The sequence below is a fragment of the Anser anser genome, assembly GCF_964211835.1.
Source record: "Anser anser genome assembly, chromosome: Z".
Taxonomy (NCBI): domain Eukaryota; kingdom Metazoa; phylum Chordata; class Aves; order Anseriformes; family Anatidae; genus Anser; species Anser anser.
The window spans coordinates 65,129,931-65,154,907 of record NC_139723.1 but is presented as its reverse complement, the minus strand read 5'-3'; the positions used below and the strand labels follow the sequence as shown (position 1 = coordinate 65,154,907).

Genomic DNA, 24,977 nt, shown 5'->3' with positions numbered 1-24,977 from the left:
ATTTGCATCGTTGGGAATACCCCCCCAAAGTGTACATAAGGTGCAACAAGAAAAACATCTTTGTATTTGTTTTTCCTTAGAATATTCAAAAACTAGAAGATGACATTTTATTTGGTGGTTTTGTGTGTAAGAAACCTTCACATTTTGATAATTTTATGAAGATGAGAACCATCTTTTCTACTTATGGAAGTGCACAGAAAGTGTAATATTCCATTTTGTTTCAAGGTGATATGTACAAACCTTTAGGAGTATATATTCAGTGCTAAATCATCTTAATGCCTCTGTCTTTTTTATTTTTCTTTTTTCCTTCTTTTTTTTAATTTCTTTTTTTTTTTTAATCTTCTCTGTCTTGGTTTTCCCTTTATCCCCGAAGCTGTTATACCAGACCTTTCACCAGCAGAGGATGTAGTTTTCCATCCGACACTAAGCTGATATACTCTTATATTTATATGGCTATACGGAACTGTCAGATCTATGAGTATGTACAATAAACCTGTCTGTATACATGTTTCCCAGAAATATATTTTAAAATATATTTTATTAGTTTGTAAGATCTCATTCATCATTGTAACTAATACTGTTTAGGTAAAGATTGATTTGAAAACTGTCATTTAAGAGTCTTGGATGGAATCAAAGCTATCCGTACTTAGTCAGAGATAAATGAGACAGAAGACTTAAATCTTGAGTATATTTTAAAGTGATCATCAGTAGTAGGAGCACCTTGTGACCAAGGTTGCAGATTTTTTTATTTGTATTTTCTAAAGCTGATGCTAACATTTGCTGATTCTGCTTCAAAGACTGTGGTTTCTTACTTTGTTATAGTAGTGCTTTATTACAAAGGGTTGTTTGGCATGTTCCAGATGTGGAAAATTGTTTTTAAACAAAAACAGTCTGACATAAATGTTTATTATGTTTAAAGTATTTACTGTACAAGTTTAAAGTCAACCTGTAAGTTTAATTGCATTGATTGTCTTTGCAGCAGTTACATTGGCCACTATATTACTGTAATAGAGTATTCCAATACAGTAATAGAGTAACACAATACTCTAATGCAATAGGGTATTTATATTATAAAGGTCCTCAATCAAGTCAAATCATATTTATATTTTCCAGAAGCAGCAAGTAATCAAATTGTAGATTTGTTGGCAAAATAAAGTACCTGGCATTCTAGCAAAAATAGCAATGATTGTGGTCTGTAACTTAGAAGATCTGTTTTCGTTTTTAAAATCTTGTTTTAGAAGTCACTACTAAGCGTCATCTACTAATAATAACTACTAAGTTATTATTCAACTTGTACAGCTTTTGGTAGAAATTATCATTAATGACAGCAATCATCTCAAGACCTCAGGACTAAACCCATACATTTCACATGTATCCTCTAGCAGGAGTGCAGGCTTAGGTGGCTGTTGGCACTCCTTTGATCCTTAAGCCAGCACAACTGTTTTGAAGTCACACATCAAATATGGGATGGAAGTGATGAGCTGAAACCCCCCACCCCATTCCATTTTTTGGTCCATTTGTGGAGGACAGCAAGCTGTGTGGTGCGATGGACGTGCTGGAGGGAAGGGATGCCATCCGGAGGGACCTGGGCAGGCCTGAGAGGTGGGCCTGTGCGAACCTCATGAGGTTCAACAGGGCCAAGTGCACCTCAGTCAGGGTAATCCTAAACATCAGCACAGGCTGGGCAATGAGGGATTGGAGGGCAGCCCTGAGGAGAGGGACTTGGGAATACTGGTAGCTGAGAAGCTTGACAGGAGCTGGCGGTGCATGCTTGCAGCCCGCAAAGGCAGCTGTGTCTTGGGCTGCACCAAAAGCAGCGTGGCCAGCAGGGCGAGGGAGGTGATTCTGCCCCTCTGCACTGCTTTTGTGAGACCCCACCTCGAGCCCTTTGTTCAGCTCTGGGGCCCCACATGTGAGAAGGACATGGAGCTGTTGGAGTGGGTCTAGAGGACAGCCCCAAAAATGATCGAGTGGCTGGAGTACCTCTCCTATGAGGACAGGCTGAGGGAGTTGGGGTTGTTCAGCCTGGAGAAGAGAAAGCTCCAGGGAGATCTTACAGGGGCCTTCCAGTACCTAAGGGGGCCTACAGGAAAGTGGGAGAGAGAAAAAGAGGGTAAATTGAGATTAGATATTAGGAATAAGCTCTTCACTCAGAGTGGTGAGGCACTGACACAGGCTGCCCAGAGAAGCTGTGGGTGCCCCATCCCTGGAGGTGCTCAAGGCCAGGCTGGATGGGGCTTTGGGCAACCTGGTCTGGTGGGAGGTGTCCCTGCCCATGGCAGAGGGGTTGGAACAGGGTGATCTTTAAGGTCCCTTCCAATCCAAACCATTCTGTGATTCATTCTTCACTTGTATGGTACCGTGACTCTCTGAGGTATGATCCTACCAGTAGTTACTCTGCCATCAGAGATGCAGGGGTGCACAAAGGCAGAAATGAGCAGCAGGGGGAGGAATAGGAAGGAAGAGGAATGTCTTAAGCCCATCCTGCTGCTGAACACGGACCTTATCCCTAACCCAGGGTTGTCAACAGTCCTACACAGCACTGCAGAAAGTTGAGTGTAATGATTGAAACAGTTTGAACTGGCCACTACAGACTCTAGCAACACTTTACGCAGAATACACATAACCTTATTTATGGACCTACATTTGTTTATTCTTCTGTCTAATTTAAACTGAATTGTTTTCTGATTGCTCAGTCCAAGGAATGGCTGGCTCTTCTGTAATGTTGCTGCCATTAACCGAAACACAAGCCTTTTATATAATAATTGCAGCATGTTGGTTCATTTACTTCTTGAAAAATGCTCTTTGCTATTGCATCTGGTGCCTACCATAATTAATATAATTTATTTAATTTATTTTCCAAGCTATATCTGGGAAGTTAAAATTTTCCTCAGTGGTACAATTTACAGTAATATTTTCTCTCTAATAATATGACAAATATAGTTGCAAATCATTTTTAAACATTCATTATTTTAGCTATGCTCTCATTTCTTGTTTCTTTTTATAGTCTATTTAATTGTTAATTTTGCATCTGACATGTCTTGGCTTTTTTCATGAACAAAACAAATTATCACTTTTATTATATACTTGAAGTTTACTATATATTTGAATTGGTTTACAATTTTATGTAGATAAAGAATATGAAATACTAATCCACTGAAAGACATAGCAAGACTGAGTTTTCACCTGTGTGTATACTTTAGTTGCATTTTGTTTTTCATTAATCTCATGTGAGTCTGCTCAACTAGTAGGAAGGTAACGGCAGGTGTTTTTATATGTTTATTTGAAGTTTCATGTTATTGTTGCATGTCCTGATGGTTTTTACTTGAAATGTTATGTTACTGTTTTTGAAAGCCTCCATTCACTTGGTCAGATGGAAAGACTTGCAGGTCCTTCTGAGTTTATGCTGGCTTTGTTAATCTATATGAATGACTTCTTCATTGTATCAGCAGGAGAAGACAAGGTGTCAGCATTGCAAAACAAAGCTGGTTTTGTTCCATGTTTAGCTGTCTCTAACAGATACAGTCAATCACTTGATGGCATTCATGGCAATTGTTTATGAAGCTATCAATTTTGTATGTGTATTCCTTAATGCAGCTAGCCAATATACTGAGAAAATCAGGTGGTCTCATCTTTTTTGGTGCTTAAAAGGAGTGCTCTGCAGCAATTAGGGACCCTTTATTAATTAAATTTGTCCAACTTTATTAATTATACTTTTTTGACAGCTGAAGTTAATGTAATCTGTTGTTGCTGTGATTATTTTCATGATTGTTTATGATAATATGTTGTTGGTCAGTGGCAGAGCTGCATTTTCTTCATGTCTGTGTGAAGGTAATGAATTATAGAAATCTGTAAGTTCTCTTTAAAGAAGAATATCTGCACTTTAGCTTAATTGTCAACTTCTATGCTTTTGGATTTATTGTTTTCCTTTGATTCTGTTCCACTTCTAGTTTGACCTTAATTTGGCACATTTTATATTCTTTATGATATTTTCTGGCAGGGGGGAGGGAGTTAGTGTTCAGAGCCTTGAAACTACTTTTATGGAGATTCCCCTTCAGCACCCATGAGGTTGTGCCAGAGCTGCACTTGTGATGTGTGAAAGACTAGACATAGCACAGTCCAGTGGGAAGCGGACTTAATTAAGTACTATTCTTTAATAGATTTGTAGATTCAGGATAGAATTCAGTATTTTGGGAGAATGAGAGACTATCGCATTCTGAGAATGCTATTACATGCCCTTTTGCTTTTACAAAAGCAGTTTGATCTATCAGAGTCTTCTAAATGAGATTCCAAGTTGCAGTAGTCTGGTGGTGGAGCTAGTAATTCAGTCATGTCACATCTGAATTCATACTGGAGAGAGAAAGCAGAGATGGAAGGAATATTCTTTATTCAGGCGTCATTTTCAGAGTTAAATTGTCAATATGCTGGACACTGATACTTCTGTATGCTGGTAGAAGTGAAAAGTAAGCGTCTTGTCTACATTGGTGTGGGAGGATTTGAAGAAACTGTAGTAACAAGGGAAATAAAATCTCAACATAAAGATAGGAATGTTGTCTTTCATTTATGTCCTGTATGAAAATAATTTTGGCTAGGCTATATCTAGAAAATTCCTGTTAAAGACCAACAAGACTTTTTATTAAAAGTCTTGCCTTCAAATACAAGCTCTGAGTGCGGCTCCTCTCAGATTGTTAGCACTTTACTCTTGTGCTTTGTTTTTCCTTCAGGCTAAAATTGCCTGTCCTTTTATGTATGCTCCCTGTATTGTATGCCAAAACCTATTTGAGCACTTATGCACATACCAGACTGGTTTTGCAATAAAATGAGTTCATGCACAATGACTGGTGTTAACAGGAAAAGGTATTTTATATAAAACAATGTAAAGTAAGCATTCCTGCATTCCTTTTAGTAGTGAGCTCTCTCTGTGTTTTTTTATATTTCTTTAGTTATGGTTGAAAATCATTGTCATTATTACTGTAACTATATATATATATATATATATATATATATAATGTGAATGAAATGTGGAGGCAGATAGTCTCTGCCTGCCAGAGCTGACCTTAGTAGCTCGAAGGTCTAGAATCTCCTTGTTGCTTTTCTGAAGGTGTATGTTGATCCTCATATGATACTAAACACCGCAGCGCTTTACTCCATGAATGCAAGTTTTTAATTACTGTAAAGTTGTAATATCTCTCAGCAAATAATTCATACATAACTGAGATATTACTGTGTTCTAAAGATTAATATGTTGTTGACCATGGGTTTTCATTAGCCCAATTTCAGTCAGCTGCCTAACTCTAAATATCTCCTTCATACAACAAAGCTGAGTGTTGCTTTTCTGGGCCAGGGAGGTGGGAGTGTGGGAGTCAGTATTTCAAAGTCAGTGTCTTCTTAACTTTGATTTGGATTCATTGCTCCTAGGTACATCTTCTTAGTATTGTCACAAAAATTAGTAAAAAGGCAGCCAGGAATTGCACTGCACACTTACGATGAGTTATGTACGTGAACTTTTCTGCTAGCTAAAGCTGAAATATACTTGATTTATATAATCAGCTCAATAGTATGTAAATTCTTGCACTAAAGTGAAGCTATCTATATAAAATCCATGACAATTAAGAGAATAAATTTTCAACAGAATAGCAACTAGAAGTTTCCCTCCCATGGCTGATTATGGGGCAGACATCCAATTAAATATAAAATTGTTTGTTAAGTGAGCACAAACAAATTACTTTTTTTTTCATCTAGTTGTATACATATTTGCAGCCCTTGGTCTTCATAATCTACAAATCACTGTGTGGGTTTTATTCCTAATTTCAAAAATGCAAATACTGATTGTCTCTGTAGAGCTTCAGTAACTGAAATTCTGTTTTTCATAGAAGATTGAGTAGTAACTGAACCTGTCTATTTTATATTCCTATATTTTTATTATTTCTATACCAAAATTTTTATCTCTGTCTACAAACATATTAGATGGCACTTGTTCATCCTCTAGGTGGATAAAGGTAGAAGACAAACCTCTGATTTATCTAAAATTAAACTTAAATGATAAGGGTGTTGGCTATATATAGTCCCGCTGTGCAAGAAATACATGGCTCTAAAAAAGACTTTGTTCTTTCTTGAATGAAAACATTCTGTGATTATTAAAGGTCAACTGCTTTTCTGATGTTTACTATAAACTACATCTTCAACTAGAGTCTTCCTATATAAAGATCTTTTTTCTCATTTCAGGTCCATTGGGCCACGGCTTGTGTTGAGAATGACATTAGGAGCAGAAATCACTAGCCAGCTCAAGGCTTCTTCATACATCGCATCAGGCCGAAACCTTTTGAGATGGGACCTCTCACCAGAGCAAATTAGATCAAGAACTGAAGAACTAATCAGGAAGACAAAGCATGTATATGACAGCGTTGGGATGCTTGATATTGAAGAAGTAACACATGAAAATACTGTACGGGCCTTGGCAGATATAGAAGTAGAATATGCAGGTTAGTGCATACTTTCATTGATTCTCTCCATAGTGCATTCCATCGGCACATGAAGAAACTATGAGGAAAGATAGTTCTGGCTTACAGTTCAGATCTCAGCTGTCCTTGTGTAGAATGTGTAGAAGTCTCATCTCTTAAGGGTCCTCCAGTCATAGTCATTTTTCAGGATCTCTCTGCAGTGTGTAACATGATCAGCTATGAAGTTCTGCTACTTTAATCTAGAGGCAAAAATAAGGATTAGAAAAACTATGTTGCTGATCTTTTTGATGACTCCAGAGAACTGCAGTGGTCACCTGTTTTATTTTTTGCATGTTAAGCTCTGCGCAGTTGTATTTTATTTTCAAACTGAGTACAACCACTAGGGGACAGAGTGCAACAGTATAGAGTAGAGTGTCCATGGGATAGGTATTATATTGAAGCTTGATAAGCAGCGCCTTTCTCAAAGGCTGTATAATCAGACTGAAACAAACAATTCAATTAGAGCCGTGGAAAGATTGATATGGTCTTAGTGGAGAAAAGGTGATGGATCATGTGGTGGCTGCATGGCATCCCCAAAGTAGTCTGTGTAATAAAATGTCAGGTTCTCTTAAATCCTCTCAAAAAATCTGCTGCAGCAACAGAAGTGCTGAAAACAGGCACCTTGGCTTGGAGCTTAGTCTTCACTTAGCAAAAAAGAGCAGCTTGCAGCACAAACGATTGCACTGTAATATTAGTCTGTGGCTTTTACATCACTTAGAATTACTGTTTGGGCATATCAAATTCATTGACTGAAATCAATGCTGGCAAAAAGACTGAGTAATCTTGATTCAAACAGCTTCCTGTCAGATTCAGTTTTAGTTGTACCAGTGTATTTGGTACAATTATTGTATGCCTTTTCACCACATTATAAATTTCTATGCTTTAAATTAAATTAAAAGGCAAATCTGTTTGATTCAGAAAATAGTGGCCATTAGCCTCTAAGCATAGCCATTGAGACTTGCATCTTCCACAACGTACTTTCTACTCTACATGCCATTGCAAAAGTGGGTCATATCTAACTTGTAGTGCCAATCATCGAAGGTGTATGCAAAATTACCAGGACTTACCTGTGAAATACCTCATGGCATATGATAAGGATATATTACCACAGCGAGGATTCCATCAGGAACCTGGATTTTTAAGTCCTGTGTATCCCTTTCACAGGTACATGAAAAACAGTCTTACTCCAGTAACTGAAACTCATGATCTGAAGAAGCACATATGACAGCAGGCCTTAGATTTTACTTGGAAGCTGCTAAAACTCAGTTCGTTGTTTTGAACCACCTTGGCAGAAGGACAGGAGGGGGAAAAAGAGTTTCCAGTGGTTTTTAAGAAGAGCCATATGCCCAAGCTTGCATTCCAGAGGTTTCTAAAGAGCTGAGAATATCTCAGGGCTTCATAAACAACTTCAGAGTAAATAAAATTAAAAAGCTTTACAGCAAATTGTCCTAGGATATTGTTACTCTAAAACATGTTTTTTCAAGAGGATGGGGGGATAATTAGTTTTTAACTAAGTTAATTCAGTTAGTCATAACAATTCATTTCTGTTTAGTGCTTCTATTCATTACAAAGTTGCAATATTTGTTTAATAAGTAAGGTTTTACTTAATCTCAGAAAAATATTCTATAAAATGTTGTATTAGCTTATGATCTCTAGAAGTTCAGAATACATAACATCTCTTGTGGTTACCAGATTATTTTTCCTTAAACATATGTAAGAATTGGGGATTTTACACTATTCTCTCATACCAATGTAAAAATAACTTCAGGACAGATGGGCATGTTTGGAAGAATCAGAGTATTTCACTTTAAATACTAACATAGAAGCATTTGTGCCAGCTATGAAAAAATGTCAGTCTTCACTTACAAATGGTACATCTTCCAAAAATCACATATCATATTAGTATACCCTTCAATGGACTTTGTAGAAGTATGAAGGTAAGATAATTAGACTTCGGTAATAGATGGTTTCTGTCAAATGTTTATTTGCCATAATGGTACGCAGTTTTGTTCCTTCACCCATTCATTTTTACATTATTTGCATTACATTATTATTACACTTTATTTGCTTCAAGCCTGATCTGATTGTCAGCTTGCTTTGGATACGTTTTTTCTTGTATCTTCTATAAATATCATAAAAGAGTGGAAGTTCTTTATCTGTGATGTCTCTAGCCTTCTGTGTAAGTGTTCATTGCCTTTTATTTAAACAGTGGAAAGAAGCATGTTGGATTTTCCCCAGCACGTCTCACCGGACAAAGAGGTACGCTTAGCAAGTACAGAAGCTGACAAAAAGCTTTCTAATTTCGATGTGGAGATGAGCATGAGAGACGATGTATTTCAGAAGATCGTTTATTTGCAGGTAAATCACAATGATATCTGCATAACTTGTAGAAATGTAGATAAAATAGATGAAAAAGCTATTTATCTAAAATAGTTGAAAAGCTGTTATATAAAGTGAAAAACTTTTATCTAAAGAAGTTAATATGCACAATGCTTTTGAAGGTCCCCATCACTCTCTTTGTTTCAACTGTTCCCATACCATAAAAACTTGAGTCAATATAACTTGGTGTTCCCACTCTTTGCCTCTCATCTTTAGGTGTGTGTTTCATTCTCTCTCCATTGCAGCAGATTTGTCTAAATTTCCAATGAACTGGTTCAGGAAGCTAAACCCACAGAAGGAAACTCGTCAAGAAAAATAAAAGGAACTGTTTTCTGTTGGCTAATCCCCATGGGCTGGTTTGCCCAAAGCATCACCTAGTAGGGAGGAAGAGGCTATATAGCAATGTATTTAGATTAACTTATACTGCTTTTGAATTTGTATCCAAAACTATGTTAAGTTATTGAGAATTTTAAAATTGAGTTTTAAGTTATAAAAGTTATTGAGAACATGTAACAGGGAGTGACCTCTGAAGTTCTCTCTTTTGATCTGCTAATTATAGGCAACCCCATAGTAGCTTCCTCCTTATATGATGCTTAAGCCTCAAAGTAAAACTAAGTCAAAAGATACTGTTGAACTAGTTTCTATCCCTTTGAGTATCTGTTGTTACCCTTCTAATTGATCATCTCCATGCATCTTGTATTCTTCATTTGTACTGTTTATTTTGTAGTTTGGGCTCCAAGGTATCACTAGCATCACGAAAAGTTCAGCTTTTCATGATGCTAGTGATACCTTGGAGCCCTATTTCTTGAAGTCATTGTTTGTGCTTTTTCCAGTGTAAACCATGAACAAAAATAATATTAGCAACACCTTATTAAAGTGCCTTTCAGTAGCATTGTTTTCTTTTGCTGTGTTTTCTAGGCGTATTTTCAAGTGTTTTCCTCTAACTGAGTACTGTTGTTTAAGTGTGTATGTAGGTATTTCATAGCCCCATTTTGAGGACCTTATGATGCTTAAGGCACAGATAGTGCCTTAAGTTCAGACTTGGGTTCCCTACCCCCAACCAGTTGCTATTAATTACATGGCTTAATATGTATTTATTATTTTTTGTGATTTTCTCACCCCCCCCAGTATAGGACACATTTGGGGATAATATCAGTGTATCCATCTAATTTTAATTTACAGGTACTTCTGATAGTAGCTACTGAAGATAATTGCTATTAATAACTAGCATTAGTTTCTATTTTTTTTATATCTTTTTCATTTGAAGCTTTCCTTCTTCGTTTTCCTTTGAAGCAATATTTTACTTTTGTAACAGTTACAATTATTGCTTAAATCTCCAATTAATGTTTTTGAGATTTTACTTGGTTTAACTGCAGCATGTGAGCATGTTTAGTGTTCAATTAATGTTCTAGAAATGCGACCTGCACTAAGATAAGAGCATATATCAACTTCATAATAACTGTAAAAGTAGTAACATTTTCGTTGTAGAACAGATGTGAAATTGCCAACAGTGCTGGACTGATCAACTCTTACTATTTCCAAATACCAATACAAAGCTCTTGTTAGTTTTTGCTAAACTTCTAACACTTTCTCCCGTTAGAAACTCTGCATTGAAAAGTCAGGTTCCTGGAGAGGAGAAAAAAAGGGACTTCAACAAACAGAATGTTTTGCTGAAATCATGTTATCATTTTAAAGAAGCCAGTAAAAACGTTTTGGCTAAATCATGCATTTCATCACCTCAATGAGGATATAATAGTTCTGAAATGAATAGTTCTGAATTCTTTGTGTGAATTCAGTTTCATGGTACTCTACAGGGGCCAGGTTAAAATGCAGTGAGGATTATGAGGCCCCTCACATTCCCATGTTATTTATACTGCAGTCAATCCACTAACAGATGACTAAATGTGCCAAATCTTTGTGATATCCGGGATGTCTTTGTTCCCTTCAGTAAGGACCAAACTTTCATAAGTTCTTTTTCAAACTTTATGTTTATGATTCATCCTAAGTTCCACTTTATTTAAGTAGTGTTGATGGTGGAAGATGTGTGAGGTTTTTGTGTTTATCTTTAAAAAAGTGAAAATAATCTAGCCTTTTTCTGTTCCCCACAAGTAAGGGGAAAGATTTCTGCAAAATTTCTGCAATTTGTGTTGTCAAGTATGCCCTGGATCTTACCCTTTAGAAAACTAATTTTGGCATCCAAAACCTGGAATAAAGGTGAATTTGGTAGTGAAACTATCCTTTTAAATTTTCTTACACCTAACATCTGCACATGTTGGCTAGCAGAGGCATGCTTAAGAATGTTGCCAATCTTCTCCACCCACACACCCTCAGGAAACAGTCTGATGTAAACAGCTGCTGCAGTTTTTGTTCACAATATTCTAAGTTGGTTCTGTTTCTTATTCTGCCTGAAAATTTCTTCATGGAATAGGGTAGCATGCTTGTTCAAAACAAATATGAGATGGCGTATAACATCATTGGTGATGACCATTTTAATACTTCTGGAAAACTCCAAAATTTCATGTGTAGTATATTTAAAATTAGCAGAAAAATAGCAAACTTAGAGGTTGTTCATCAAAGAAACATTGGACTTAGAGAGCATCCTGACCATGCAGAAGTTCAGAGATGTCTGCAGAGCACACTTGGTTCCTTGGTGCTTGTGAGTGCTTATAGACCTGACAGGTCTTTCTGAATGTGAACTATTCTTGACTTAATCATGTCTATGCTGGAAATAAACTTCACAAAGGCTATCGTTAAAATAGAAGCTATTTACAACTGATGTCTGGTGAAGTGTATGGGAGAGAGAGATGTAGTCACCAAGAGAAGGATGAAGAACACTAATTTAGTTTTGACTTCCTTTTTCCCAACATAATGTATTTCTCTTTCCTAGCTTTAAAAGGAGCCAATATTCACTGTCTGTAAGGCCTTAAAATTAGTATTTGTGAATTCCTTCTTCCTGCCTTAAAATTCTGTTGATTTCAGGCCAGGAGATTTTCAGTAGTGTGTCAGTTCCATTTTTCAAACATTTCTGATGTTGAGGCTGAGAAATCCCTCGTAAGGCCTGCATAACTCAGTGAAACTTTTCACAATCCTCTGTCTTTAATCATTACTATAATAAAAGCAGTATCTTTTTATGGAGATTAGACTGCTCCATGGTTTTTTTTTCCTTATCCATTTAATTTCTGAGCCTTCAGCATGGTTAGCACAATTTAAATGTTAATGTAGTGAACAGTATCTGCATTTTTCACTTCTACCGTGGTAAAATCTTGCTTTCTCTATCACACTAGTCTTTGCTAAAACCAAAACAAATCAAAACAACAAACACCTGGAATTATGGGTTGTCTATTAAAAAAACAACATGCAAAAATTCTAATTATTACAAATATCAAACATTTTTCTGCTCAATATCACAGCATTGACACTTCTAGATGTAGTGGGTTCCTCTCTTATTTTTCTCGTAAAGTAAGAGAGGTAATTTGCAGATCATTAGTTGACACTTGCACACAGTTGTGTAACTCTTTCATAAAATTTGCATGTTTCAACGTCCTTACTTTTCAGAGATGGTAGTCAAGAATTAATTGTAGGTAGGTAAGCTGACAAGAGGGTTGTTAAGACAAGTCAGAACTAATTCCACCAGCTTGCTACTTTAAAGATGATCTTGAATATGTTCTTTTTAACAAGTACTATAAATTATACCTTGTTAAAATGTTCATTTTTAGATGGTGGAAGATAAAATTATAATGTAAAATAAAATAATACAATAAAATCACGATTTGTGACAAAAATCACAATTTTCTGAATTACGTAGTTATTCCTTTGTCAGCTTCCAGGAAGACCCTCACATTATTGGTTCATGTTCTGTTACAAGCAGGATGTTGTCTCTTTGCTTGCTTTGTCTCTTGTTGGTTGATTTAGAAAATGACCATTCGAGAATCTTCATAATGGCATAACCTGACATATAGCTATTGTGTTATTTGTTGCCACCGATTGCTTTGTTCTGAAAGAGGAAGATCCAAAAGCCTGAATTTTATGCTATTTGATAACCTTCAGTGAGCCCTAAATACATTAAATCTTTTGATTTTTTAAAATCCCTTCAAGTTTTGAAGTTTAATATTACCGTAAGGCACTGATTTCTTCTATTTAATGATATATAAGAAAGCTACTTCTACAAAAGAGTTTAAGTGCAGGGCACTAATAACTAAAAGGGCTTGCTATTACGACAACATCTAAATTTGCTACTTCGGTAAAGTAAAGTGTACAGAGAACACGCCTCCGGTTCTTGCTTCTGACTGAGAAATTTAATAAAAGAAAATTGTTTTAAAACCTTGCTACGTCAGTGTGAGAATACTATAGGGTAACTTTTTGGAACATCCTTCACACTAAAGTCTGGGATGTTGTCTTGTTTTTGTGGTGGTGTTCTAAAGAACTCTGTTCAGACCCTTCTAATGCTTAATATGTTTCTCTCACTGTGTTGTAAATTAAATTATCCTATATTGTCATTTCAGCAAACCTGTGATCTTGAAAATGTAAAGCCTGAAACAAAACGGTATCTAGAAAAATCAGTTCAAGTGGGAAAAAGAAATGGACTCCATCTTCCTAAAGAAGTGCAGAATGTAAATATATTTCTTAGTTTATAAAGTAACGGGGACAAATTGTTGAAGGGGTAAAATTATGATTGTGTGCTAAGCATATATTTGAACTTTGTGTCTTTGGACCTGCATAATAACCACTCTAATCTTAACTGTTCTTAGTTCCATATCCATCCTTTAAACTTCCATCATTTTAAGTCTTCAAAATTAGTTTGTTAGACTCTGACTGTACTCAGTAGATAGAATTGGAATGCATCACCACTTTTAAGCTTTTTTGTTTTGTTTTGTTTTACTCCAGATGTCTGTCTGGAAGAGAAGACACAGCTATTTTAATTTCAAATATCAACCATTGGTGTAAAATGAGTCCAAGGGTTTTGCATTTTGACTAAAAAAATGAGGTAACTTAGAGGGAGTACTAAGAATCTTGACCCCATTAAGGGAGGATTTACTCGAGTGTATAAAAGCACTTGTCTCTTCTGAAAATGATGAATTAAAATTGTCAGCATTTGAGATGCTGGTGTAATTTTCTTTAAATTCCAAGCTGATGTTATGTAACAATCTAGATTTGTGACTCTTGGATAGACTTCCTTCTTTGCTGAAAATAATCATTCTTAATTCACATTCTAGAGTTAGCAGGAATATTATTTAGTGTGTATTTGCATTACTTAAATGGCAACCAATATCTTTGAAGGAATTTTTAAATACTTTATAAGGAGATAATAGTTGAGCTACATTTAAGTAAAATCTTGACTAATGATGCCAAATTTTTCATTTGTTGTCTGTTCTTGTTAGCGTTGATTACTATGTTCATGTGAACTTACCTGTAAGAGGTAGAGTCGTGCTATAAAATACGTTAAAAGATAGTTCAGGTAGGTCAATATCAGCATTTTTAAAAAGGATTTGGAATACTTTTGTCTTGTATGGCTATTCTCTTTTTTGACATATCTGTACTCCATTCAAATAAGTGCTTTTCAACAAGTTGCATCCATTTTTAGTCCTTTGATTCTCAGTGATTTTAGAGGTTTTCTTTACACTTAAAATTTCAAATTAAATAAAATAATTGAATGTTAGCACATTCTGCTCAGTGAACTTGTTTACATGCTCAGTCCTCTCAGAGTTGAAAAGAAATCTGAGATGTTGTTAGAGCAACATACCCAACCTAGGATTCATTGGCAACAGGATTGCTCAAGACCAAAATAAAGGTAAAACTGAGCCTGAGGGAGAGTGAAGTATGATACTACCTGCAGTGTATTATTTGGCCAATGCTAGTACTCACTGTAGACTAGTAGAGCAATCTAGAAGAAAAAAAAAAATCTAGAAAAAAAGATGTAGAAGAATTTTAGTTATATAGACTAGTTTTCTACCAGTCTACAGTAGTCTACAATATCTTTCTAGATAACTAGAAAAAATAAATTCTGTTCATATGGAGGGTGGTAATTGTCAATTGATTTTTTTTTCCCACTAAGTTAAGTTTATACCCAATACAGGAAATAAAGACAATGAAGAAAAAGTTGAGCGAGCTGTGTATAGACTTTAACAAGAACCTGAATGAGGAAAACACATATCTTGTATTTTCTAAGGAAGAACTTGGTGAGTACCATGCATGTTCGTTCCATTTCTTCAGCCTTCCAGTTTTACTTGAGCAATTTTTTTTTGGTCCACTGAATGATCAAATGAAATTCTGGCTGTATTCCAGTCTTTTCTGTTTCTTTTTTAATTCTTCCCCAAAGTAAGCTTAAAATTACTCTTTGCAAGTGTTTAAGATTTCTTCATAGACTTGTGCTTCCTGAAGTGTTTTGCCTTGCATGAAGTGAACATATCTGCCTTACTGTCTTTTCCATACCATTACTCATCACTGCTTCTTTTCTCAGTTCTCCGCTATCGTAATACCCCACTGGGTATTATTTCATTAAAATTATTTGAAAAAGTTTTTTGTCATGCAAGAAATTAAGGCACTTAAGTGATTTAAACTGATCTAGAGGTCATAGAATCACAGAATGGTTTGTGTTGGAAGATACCTTAAAGATCTCCCAGTAACAAGTCCCTGCCCTGGGCAGGGACGCCTCCCACCAGACCAGGTTGCCCAAAGCCCCATCCAGCCTGGCCTTGAGCACTTCCAGGGATGGGGTGTCCACAGCTTCTCTGGGCAACTTGTTCCAGTGCCTCACCACCCTCTGGGTGAAGAAATATCTAATATTCAATGTCACATTTTTCATGTGACAGAGGATTTAGGGATTCAGTTTCTGGAGGGCATAGCATAAGATGTACTTTAATAACACGATTTTTTTTTCTTTTAAAATTTTAATCTATTCTTGTCTGGTAGCCTTACATTTATTTCTATTTTCTTCACCAATAAAGTGTTTCAAAATGTATTTTGCTTGGCTTAGCAATCATTAGCAAATAATATTATTTAAAAATTGTTAGCAAAAAGAAGTGTTGTATTTCCGATGCAGGCAGAACAAATACAATAATGTAACAGACAAGGGAGTGGTCTAGTTAATTCTAGTAAACATTGTTTATTAAATTGTATTCTATAGAAGGCCTTCCTGATGACTTTATTAACAGTTTAGAGAAGACTGAGGAAGACAAATACAAAGTTACTTTAAAGTATCCCCACTATTTTCCTGTTATGAAGAAGTGCTGCATTTCAGAAACCAGGAGAAAAATGGAATCTGCCTTTAACACCAGATGCAAAGAGGTACATCATAAATTGACTTTTCTGCAGGGTAATGACAGAGCTGAAAAATGGAGCTGGGCATTCAGATGTTAGATTTGAGCTCTGTATTTTGTCTAGCGCTATGAAATGAAAACTTACCAGTATGATCTGTAATATTTCCTTGCTCCAGTTTATTCTGATGTCTAAAGAGGAAGTTGTGTGCCTATGTATGTATCTTAAAATATCAGTGGTGCTGTTAATAGAAGTAGGATTTTGGCAACCTGCCACATTTTCCTACAGTGTTCTGTAACTACTTGCTGGCACTTTCTTCCCAGAGAAGGCTGGCTGAGTATGGCTTCTATACTACTTCCTATTCTTCAGAATAACAGTGTTTATTTGAGCATGTGTTTTAATTATGAAATGCAAGTGATTAAATATAAAATTAATGCACAGCATCTTGAGGACATCTTTAACTAGATGTTAAAAATTTCTAATTTTTATACAGGATTCATTTAGTTATCTGAAAAATAGCTGGTAATGTACCTTATAGAAAAAAGAAATAATTTCACAAATAATTCATTTGATACTGATGATACCTGCTTGGCACCCAGATAGGTACAAAAATAATGAAAAGGCTAGAAAGGATAGAAGAACTGTCATTTAGCAGGCAATTGTACCAACCATTAGAGAATAAAGGCAGATTTGTGCTTTTGTACTTGAAATGCTGGGAAATGTGAAGAGCACAAGATAAGATAAAATGGTACCAAGAACTGAACGCTGTAAGTCAGCAGAATTAAAGGGATATGCTGTTATAACCGTGGGAGAATCTTCAAACCTAGTCAATTATATGTACCCTGAAAAAAAGTTTTCTTCCTTTTTTTTTTTTCTGAGAAATCTCGCTTTTCTAGAAATGGAAATTAACACAACTACGTTTTAAGCCTCTCAGATCCTCCACCTTATCTAGGTCAGTGCCTGGGGCTTTTGTGTTTCAGATCCTTTTCTCTGACTGCTATTGTCAGAATGGCAAAAGAGGGAAATTTGCAAACAAGGTTTGAAGATAGCACAATGGCTTTGCAGTCTGTCTTAACCACTAACAAGCAATTAAGCATTTTGTCCCTGTTATCTTTTACATTTAAATGGTCGATAAAGAAAATAAACTCTTTGCAACAGTCAAAGGTTTGTTACGCTCAGAAGAAATGGTATATTGTTTGATTAATTGAAACAGATTAATTATAGTAAGGAATGTAATGACTCAGATTGACTAGAAAACTGGACATCTAGCTGCTTGCAGTTAAGTGTTGTGACTAAAAAAAATTACAAAGATCTAGCTAAACTTATGATATTCTATATTTATGTCTCAAAGTGTCATTGTAAATGTGTGCTGTTCCTTATGGTTACAAGTATTTTTCATACAGTCATTCAATAAGATAGTTTTCTTGGTTTCACTTCACAAACTTGCCTCCTTTCTTTTTTAGGAGAACACAAAAATTCTTCAGCAATTGCTTCCACTAAGGGCAAAAGTAGCAGAACTGCTTGGTTATAATACACATGCCAACTTTGTCCTGGAGGTAAACACTGCGAAGAGCACAGATAACGTAACAACTTTCTTAGGTTTGTTCTTATTTATAAACAATACTCTTATATTTGGAATGGCAACATGGCTCCTCAGCCAAGATAATTTAAATAAATAATTCGTCATAGTGTCTGTCATATTTAGGTGGAAAAGGAACTCCCTGTTGTCTCTGTTCTGGCCATAGCTGTACAAATAGAATTGCCCCAAGACAGGGAAGCATAAAATAAAAATCTGAAAACATCTTCTTTGTGACAGTCAGTATACGCAAACTGTAGTGTCTTTCCCTGCCCCCAAATGCAGTTATCCTATTTTGGAACCAGAATAACATGTGCAGCCTAAGCATATTCTCTCAGTTCAAGAGGCTGCATAACATTTGCAGCTTTTCATTACCTTAGGTTAGCTGCATTTTTTTGTGCCTATGTAGCCTTAGTGTCCCTTTCTGTCCACTGATATAACTGCATTAAGTATAATAAAAGATTCAAGTATATGATGATGCAGCTTCCATGAGCTGTATAAAAAATTATATATCTGCAGTGTCTTGATTTCTTTGAAGACAAAAGCCCTTTACTGCAATTCTATTTGAAACCTGAGATATTTTGAAAATTTTAATGGCACAGATATGTATAGTTATCCTGTTCACTTCAGTGGGCCCATTTTGTGCACAGAGTTAACCTCTGCACTCCAGAATTATACAGTTTCACAGAATAGTATGTGTTCCTTTGTTAATGTGTCCTAACACCAGTTAGTCCTTTTGGTGACGAGGATTGTATTTATATATTGTATAAATCAGCGGCCCCAAAATTATTTAGTACAGCAATAAAGTGTTTGGTGGTATTGTTTTTTGTTTTCCTGTGTGTTTATACAACAATAAAGAGGTTTAAATGCACCTCTTCCTTTACCTGTAATTCTGTCACATTTCTCATGTTATTGTGTGAGTTCAGCTCCATATTTATCAATACCAATTATCTGCATATTTGTCAATGAACCTATGCTTAGTTTTGATTTATAATTGTTAAAATCACTTCTTTTTTAAGTGCAGTGAAAATATTTTGAACTCTTTCTGCTATGTTTTTGTAATTCTAAATGGACGTATGTAGTATTTTTTTTAATTATTTGTTTGGAAGCTGACACACTTCAAAATTTAGTAGTTATTGTTGTAACTTTAACTTATTACAAGATCATGAATATTTCTATTCAAAAATATTGTGTTTCTTGGTTACTGTGGTAGAGGTAGAATGTCCATCAAATTAATTGTCATCTTTAATTTAGCTTTTTTGATATATATTCAGATACAAGCATAACAGCATGGTTTGCTGTGCTTTGTTCATATATATTATCATAGAATCATAGAATCAAATAATATCCCGAGTTGGAAGGGACCCATAAGGATCATCAAGTCCAACTCCTGGCACCGCACAGGTCGCCCCAAAAGTTCAGACCATGTGACTAAGTGCACAGTCCAATCTCTTCTTAAATTCAGACAGGCTTGGTGCAGTGACTGCTTCACTGGGGAGCCTGTTCCAGTGTGCGACCACCCTCTCGGTGAAGAACCTCTTCCTGATGTCCAGCCTAAACTTCCCCTGCCTCAGCTTAACACTGTTCCTGCAGGTCCTATCACTGGTGATTACGGAGAATAGGTCACCTGCCTCTCCACTGCCCCTCGCGAGGAGTTGTAGACTGCGATGAGGTCCCCCCTCAGCCTCCTCTTCTCCTGGCTGAACAGGCCCAGTGACCTCAGCCGCTCCTCATATGTCTTCCCCTCTAGACCCTTCACCATCTTCGTCGCCCTCCTCTGGACACTCTCCAACAGTTTAATGTCCTTTTTGTACTGTGGTGCCCAGAACTGCACACAGTACTCGAGGTGAGGCCGCACCAGCGCAGAGTAGAGCGGGACAATCCCTTCCCTCGACCGACTAGCGATGCCGTGCTTGATGCATCCCAGGATACCGTTGGCCCTCCTGGCCGCCAGGGCACACTGCTGGCTCATATTCAACTTGCTGTCAACCACAACCCCCAGATCCCTCTCTGCGGGGCTGCTCTCCAGCGTCTCGTCTCCCGGTCTGTACGTATAGCCAGGGTTGCCCTGTCCCAGGTGCAGGACCCGGCACTTGCTTTTGTTAAACTTCATGTGGTTGGTGATCGCCCAGCTCTCCAATCTGTCCAGATCTCTCTGCAAAGCCTTTCCACCCTCATCTGAATCCACAACTCCTCCAAGTTTGGTGTCGTTGGCAGATTTGCTCAAAACACTTTCTAGTCCTACATCCAAATCGTTTGTAAAAACATTGAAGAGGACTGGCCCTAAAATGGAGCCTTGAGGAACCCCACTAGTGACCATCCACCAGCCAGATGCGGCCCCATTTACCACAACCCTTTGAGCCCTGCCCGTCAGCCAATTGCTCACCCATCATATGATGCTTTTGTTTAGCTGTATGCTGGACATTTTGTCCAGTAGGATCCTATGGGAAACCGTGTCACCAGCTTTGCTGAAGTCCAAAAAGATCCCATCAGCTGGTTTCCCTTGATGGACTAGATGGGTGATCTTATCATAAAAAGAAATCAATTTTGTTAGACAGGACCTACCCCTCATGAACCCATGTTGGCTGGGACCAGTGACTGCATTGTCCCCCAGGTGCGCTTCAATAACTTCAAGGATCATCCTCTCCATAATTTTACCAGGGACTGATGTGAGACTGACAGGCCTGTAATTGCTAGGGTCTTCTTTCTCACCCTTCTTGAAAATTGGCGCAACATTTGCCAGCTTCCAGTCCAATGGGACCTCTCCAGATTCCCAAGATCATTGAAAAATAATTGAGAGAGGTCCCGCGATGACGTCAGCCAGCTCTTTAGGCATCCTGGGATGAATCCCATCCGGACCCATGGACTTGTATGGATCCAGGTGGAGCAGCAAATCCCACACATGTTAAAGGTCGGTTGGGAGTTTGTCATTCCCACCATCATGGCCCTCCAGCTCAGGGTACCCTGGGTCCCGAAGCCCATCATCAGTGTTGAAAACAGAGGCAAAGAAGGCGTTAAACGTTTCTGTTTTGCCTATGTCATTGTCTGTGAGGAGACCCTCCCCATCTAGTAGTGGACCTGTGTTTTCTTTGGTTCTCCTTTTTCTGTTCACATATCTAAAAAAAACTTTTTTATTGTCTCCCACAGACATGGCCAGCTTCAACTCTAGTTGGGCTTTGGCCACACGAATTTTCTCCCTACAAACATGAACAGCATCCCTGTATTCCTTCCTTGTCGCCTGACCCTCCTTCCAGTAGCCGTACACTTTCTTTTTTCGCCTAAGCTCCAGTAGAAGTTCCCTGGTCAGCCAGGCTGGCCTTCTGCCCTGCTTGCCTGACTTCCCATATTTTGGAATCGCCTGATCTTGTGCTTTTAGGAGGCTGTGCTTAAAGATTGACCAGCGCTGATGGATGCCAATGCCTTCAAAAGCAGTTTCCCAGGGGACCTTGCTGACTAGTTCCCTGAGCAGCCTGAAGTCTGCTTTCCCCATATCCAGGGCTGAAGTTTTGGTGACAGTTTTCCTTCTGTCACCATAAAATTCTAAACTCAACCACTTCATGGTCACTATGACCGAAATGGCCACCAATTGCCACGTCTCCCACAAGACCCTCTCTGTTCTCCAGCAACAGATCTAGGAGGGCACCTTTCCTAGTTGGCTCATATTCGTGTTTTCAATCAATGTTCATAAGCTGATCTTATGGCTAGGAGGAAAAACATTCTGTCTTATGACATATTCTGAATTTAGCATAATTTGAGCTGCAAACTGTTAGTATTTATCAATCATGTAAATGCATTTAGCGCTTTAGAGCCTTTCTAGAAATAGGAGAGGCAATACCTAAATTTTACTCTCTATATACCAATAGTGGCCATTAACCCGAATTCTTAAGGAAAAGTGTTCGGTAGTCCACAAATGCTACGAATAACATAAATATAGCATGTACTGTATGAGAGCTTCAATTAGCTTAATAATTTTATATTAAATATATTGCTTTCATAGTGCTATGACTCTTTCTTGTCCAAGAGAAGCTATATTGGATAAAACTGATACTTGGTAGGAGAGTAGCTAGCTATCATATAGGCAAGAACTCTTTGGTCTCTTGTTTTTTAATAGGACCTTAGCTAGAAATAGGTCAGAATCCATTTTGAAAAGTCCTTGAAAAAATAGTGTTTGAATTTTGTGTTACGCTTCAGTAACTAATAGTAGTTGTAGTCTTTAGCTGCTTCTGCAGAAACACATCAAGAGAACTGAGATTACATGAGGTAAAACACAAGGTTTCTGGCAAATGTGTCAAGTGTTTCTTTCCATTTCTGGTGTCTTTGAATAAGTCTAAAATTTCCCCAAACCCTTCACAGTACTGCTAGGCCTATGCAGATTTGTGTATTATTTATAACATGCCTGCACTAAAACTCATTAAGACAAGAAAGCAGCTTGCTTGCTGTTTGTTAATCAACAAATAGAAAACTCTATAATGTACGTTTAGGGCATGTGCTTAAAGTTATACTGTATAAACCTGAGTCTGTTTTGCAGGAATATACATTATGGTAAGGAATGCACAAGTTGATTCAAAGGCAATCTTTTTTTCAGATGATTTGAGTAAAAAGCTAAAGCCATTGGTTGAGAAGGAAAGAGAATTCATTCTAGATTTGAAGAAAAAGGAGTGTAAAGAAAGAAACTTTGATTATGATGGAAGAATCAATGCATGGGATCTTCATTATTATATGAACAAAACAGAAGAGCTGAAGTACTCTATAGATCAAGAGAAGCTGAAAGAATATTTCCCAGTTGAGGCTGTTACAGAAGGCTTACTGAATATTTACCAGAATCTGCTTGGACTTGTATTTGAGCGAGTAGAAAGTGCACATGTTTGGCACGACAGTGTTACTCTTTATACAGTAAAGGACAACTCAACAGGAGAAATGTTAGGGCAGTTCTATTTGGACCTCTACCCCAGGTAATTATCACCTAGTGTTTTATGTATGTGCTTAAAATGGAATTCAACTTAGTGGGTTACTGGTGTAGGTGAAATTAAATGCATTTGGAAGTAAATATTTGTCCCACTGGTAAGGCTATTACTGTGTTCATAAAGTTGTCCTCTGGACTGTTTTGGACTGTTTTCAGATCGTTTACTTCTTCTTTTTTTTTTTTTTGCATTACAACTTTGTTCATCTTCTGTAGTATTACTGACTAGTCAGTTCATCATTTTTCCTTTTTTCCTTCATGGACTTTTCTCATTCCCAAGTGTAATACCATGTTTACCATGTTTGATTTTTCATTTATGCTGAACTATTACTTTAGTCTGTTCAGATCAGTTATACTCCTATCTGCCAAGCATTTAAGTTTCTCCCAGCTCCTCTTTAAACTTTATATGCATATTTTGTAGCCAGTTCTGCCTTCAGACTGCTAACGAAAGCGTCGAATAGCTCAGGACCAAGAATAGATTCCTGTTGAGCACACCTTGAAATGTACTTCCAGCTTGATCACTGTAGCTCTTCTTTAGCTGTTCACAGCATCATTTCTGTTCATAAGAGATTAGGAGACTAGGATAATTGGACAAGATTTATTCTTAGGTATTATTTTTTGACTATTTCTCACTGTTTTTTAATTATTTTTCAGCAATTTTTAAATGTCATTTTTTAATATAAGTTGATTTAAGGCTTCTCTGGGTAAAGAACGTTAGGTGAGTGAATACAGTAGTACATAAATTGGTACATTAAAAATAGGCATGGGTTTTCTTCTTCACTTGTTTTTCTGTTCTCCCCTTTATGCATATCGTGAATTTCTGAAGACATTTGTTAATAAGACTTTTCTGCCTTCACTACCCCATTAACCACTTAGGTTTAGGGCAGAAGTTTCAAAATCAGTCTTATTTAAACTTGGATCACACTGAAGATACAGTAAACTGTATTCTTTTGTCTTCTGTAATGAAAGAGAAGTTATTGCTTCAGAGGATAGAACATAGTCCTCTCTGTTAAAGAGTTTGTGACTAGTTTAAAATAGAATTGGTGTCTAAAGTGTGTATTCTTCCAGCATTTGAGTAAAAATCAGATTCTTGTAAGTGCTGCTGGGAATCTTAAACTAGTGTGATTTAAACACTTAAGTTTTTTCCCCCTTACGTTCTTAACAGGATCTTAAGCTTAGTTACTCTTAGAAGTCATAAGCCAACTTTTATATGATCATCCTAATGAAAAGACACAATTTTTTCACGTAAAGCTTTAAAGAGACACCAGCTCATTGTCATTGTTCCTGAACAGGCCATTCCATTCTGGTGAGCAGACTTGTGATTTCCAGATATTTTCTGATATATTTTCTTGTACAGAGAAGGAAAGTATGGACATGCAGCATGCTTTGGTCTTCAACCTGGCTGTCTTCTCTCTGATGGAAGCAGAATGATGTCTGTAGCTGCTCTGGTAACCAACTTCACAAAACCAGCATTAGATCGCCCATCATTGCTGCGACATGATGAAGTAAAGACTTACTTCCATGAATTTGGTCATGTAATGCATCAGATATGCGCACAGGTCAGTGGTGATTCAGTTCCAGTATAAGCCTTCCTTCTTTCTGCACTGCCTCTAAGCAAGGTATAAGTTTATTTTGGTGGTTTCTATTTTAGTAAACTGTATATGCATTTTTTGGTTATTTTTTTAAAGTGACCTTTTTTTTTTAAATTTCCATTTAAAACTACAGCAGTGAATATAACTTTTGAAAAACATTTCTAGAAGAATGTATACCTTTGCGTATGCAACATGAGGGTACCAATGACAAGTAGATAGATCCATGCAAAAAATAAAGCGGGTACTTGGTGGTGACTTGTGTTACTACAGCTGTCAGATGACTTTTTGTTACTCCTACTAGCATGCTAGATATTAGAAACAAAAAGCATGCTGTCCCCAAGAGTGTAAATGATTTGTGAATCTGTGTAGTTATGCCCTTAACTCCAGCACTTTTGCATTTAGTACTCTTGAAAGTTATCATTCTTCCTTTCAAAAGCATAAGCAAGTCTTGCCTGAGCTATTATATTTTCTGCTCCCCCATGTGACAGTCAGCATTCTCACTGTGACCGGAATTAAGTGAAGCTAGTCAGCAGATTCTGCATCAAGATGCAAATAAAGTTATAAAATACCTGGTTTCATTTTTACTTGCATCTGTCAGATTCAATTTTAAATGTTGAATTTTTTGTAGGCCTAATGAAAATGTTATGTTTCGGAGAGAGAGGCAAGTCTCTTGTGTTCATTCACCAATTCACGTCATTATCCACCAAATCCAAACT

General features: G+C 36.9%; 1 protein-coding gene across 6 annotated transcripts in view; it reads left to right on the top strand.

The window, feature by feature from the left end:
- Nucleotides 1–24,977, top strand: part of NLN (neurolysin) — a 39,078-nt gene that overhangs the window by 5,444 nt on the left and 8,657 nt on the right. For all 6 annotated transcript variants that reach the window (XM_083817790.1, XM_083817791.1, XM_083817795.1 and 3 more), the window contains 8 exons: nucleotides 6,226–6,482; nucleotides 8,710–8,858; nucleotides 13,382–13,489; nucleotides 14,953–15,055; nucleotides 16,003–16,163; nucleotides 17,597–17,732; nucleotides 22,295–22,661; nucleotides 24,027–24,228. In XM_083817790.1, the coding sequence (XP_083673916.1) occupies nucleotides 6,226–6,482; nucleotides 8,710–8,858; nucleotides 13,382–13,489; nucleotides 14,953–15,055; nucleotides 16,003–16,163; nucleotides 17,597–17,732; nucleotides 22,295–22,661; nucleotides 24,027–24,228 (1,483 nt within the window). The remainder of the gene's footprint in view (nucleotides 1–6,225; nucleotides 6,483–8,709; nucleotides 8,859–13,381; nucleotides 13,490–14,952; nucleotides 15,056–16,002; nucleotides 16,164–17,596; nucleotides 17,733–22,294; nucleotides 22,662–24,026; nucleotides 24,229–24,977) is intronic.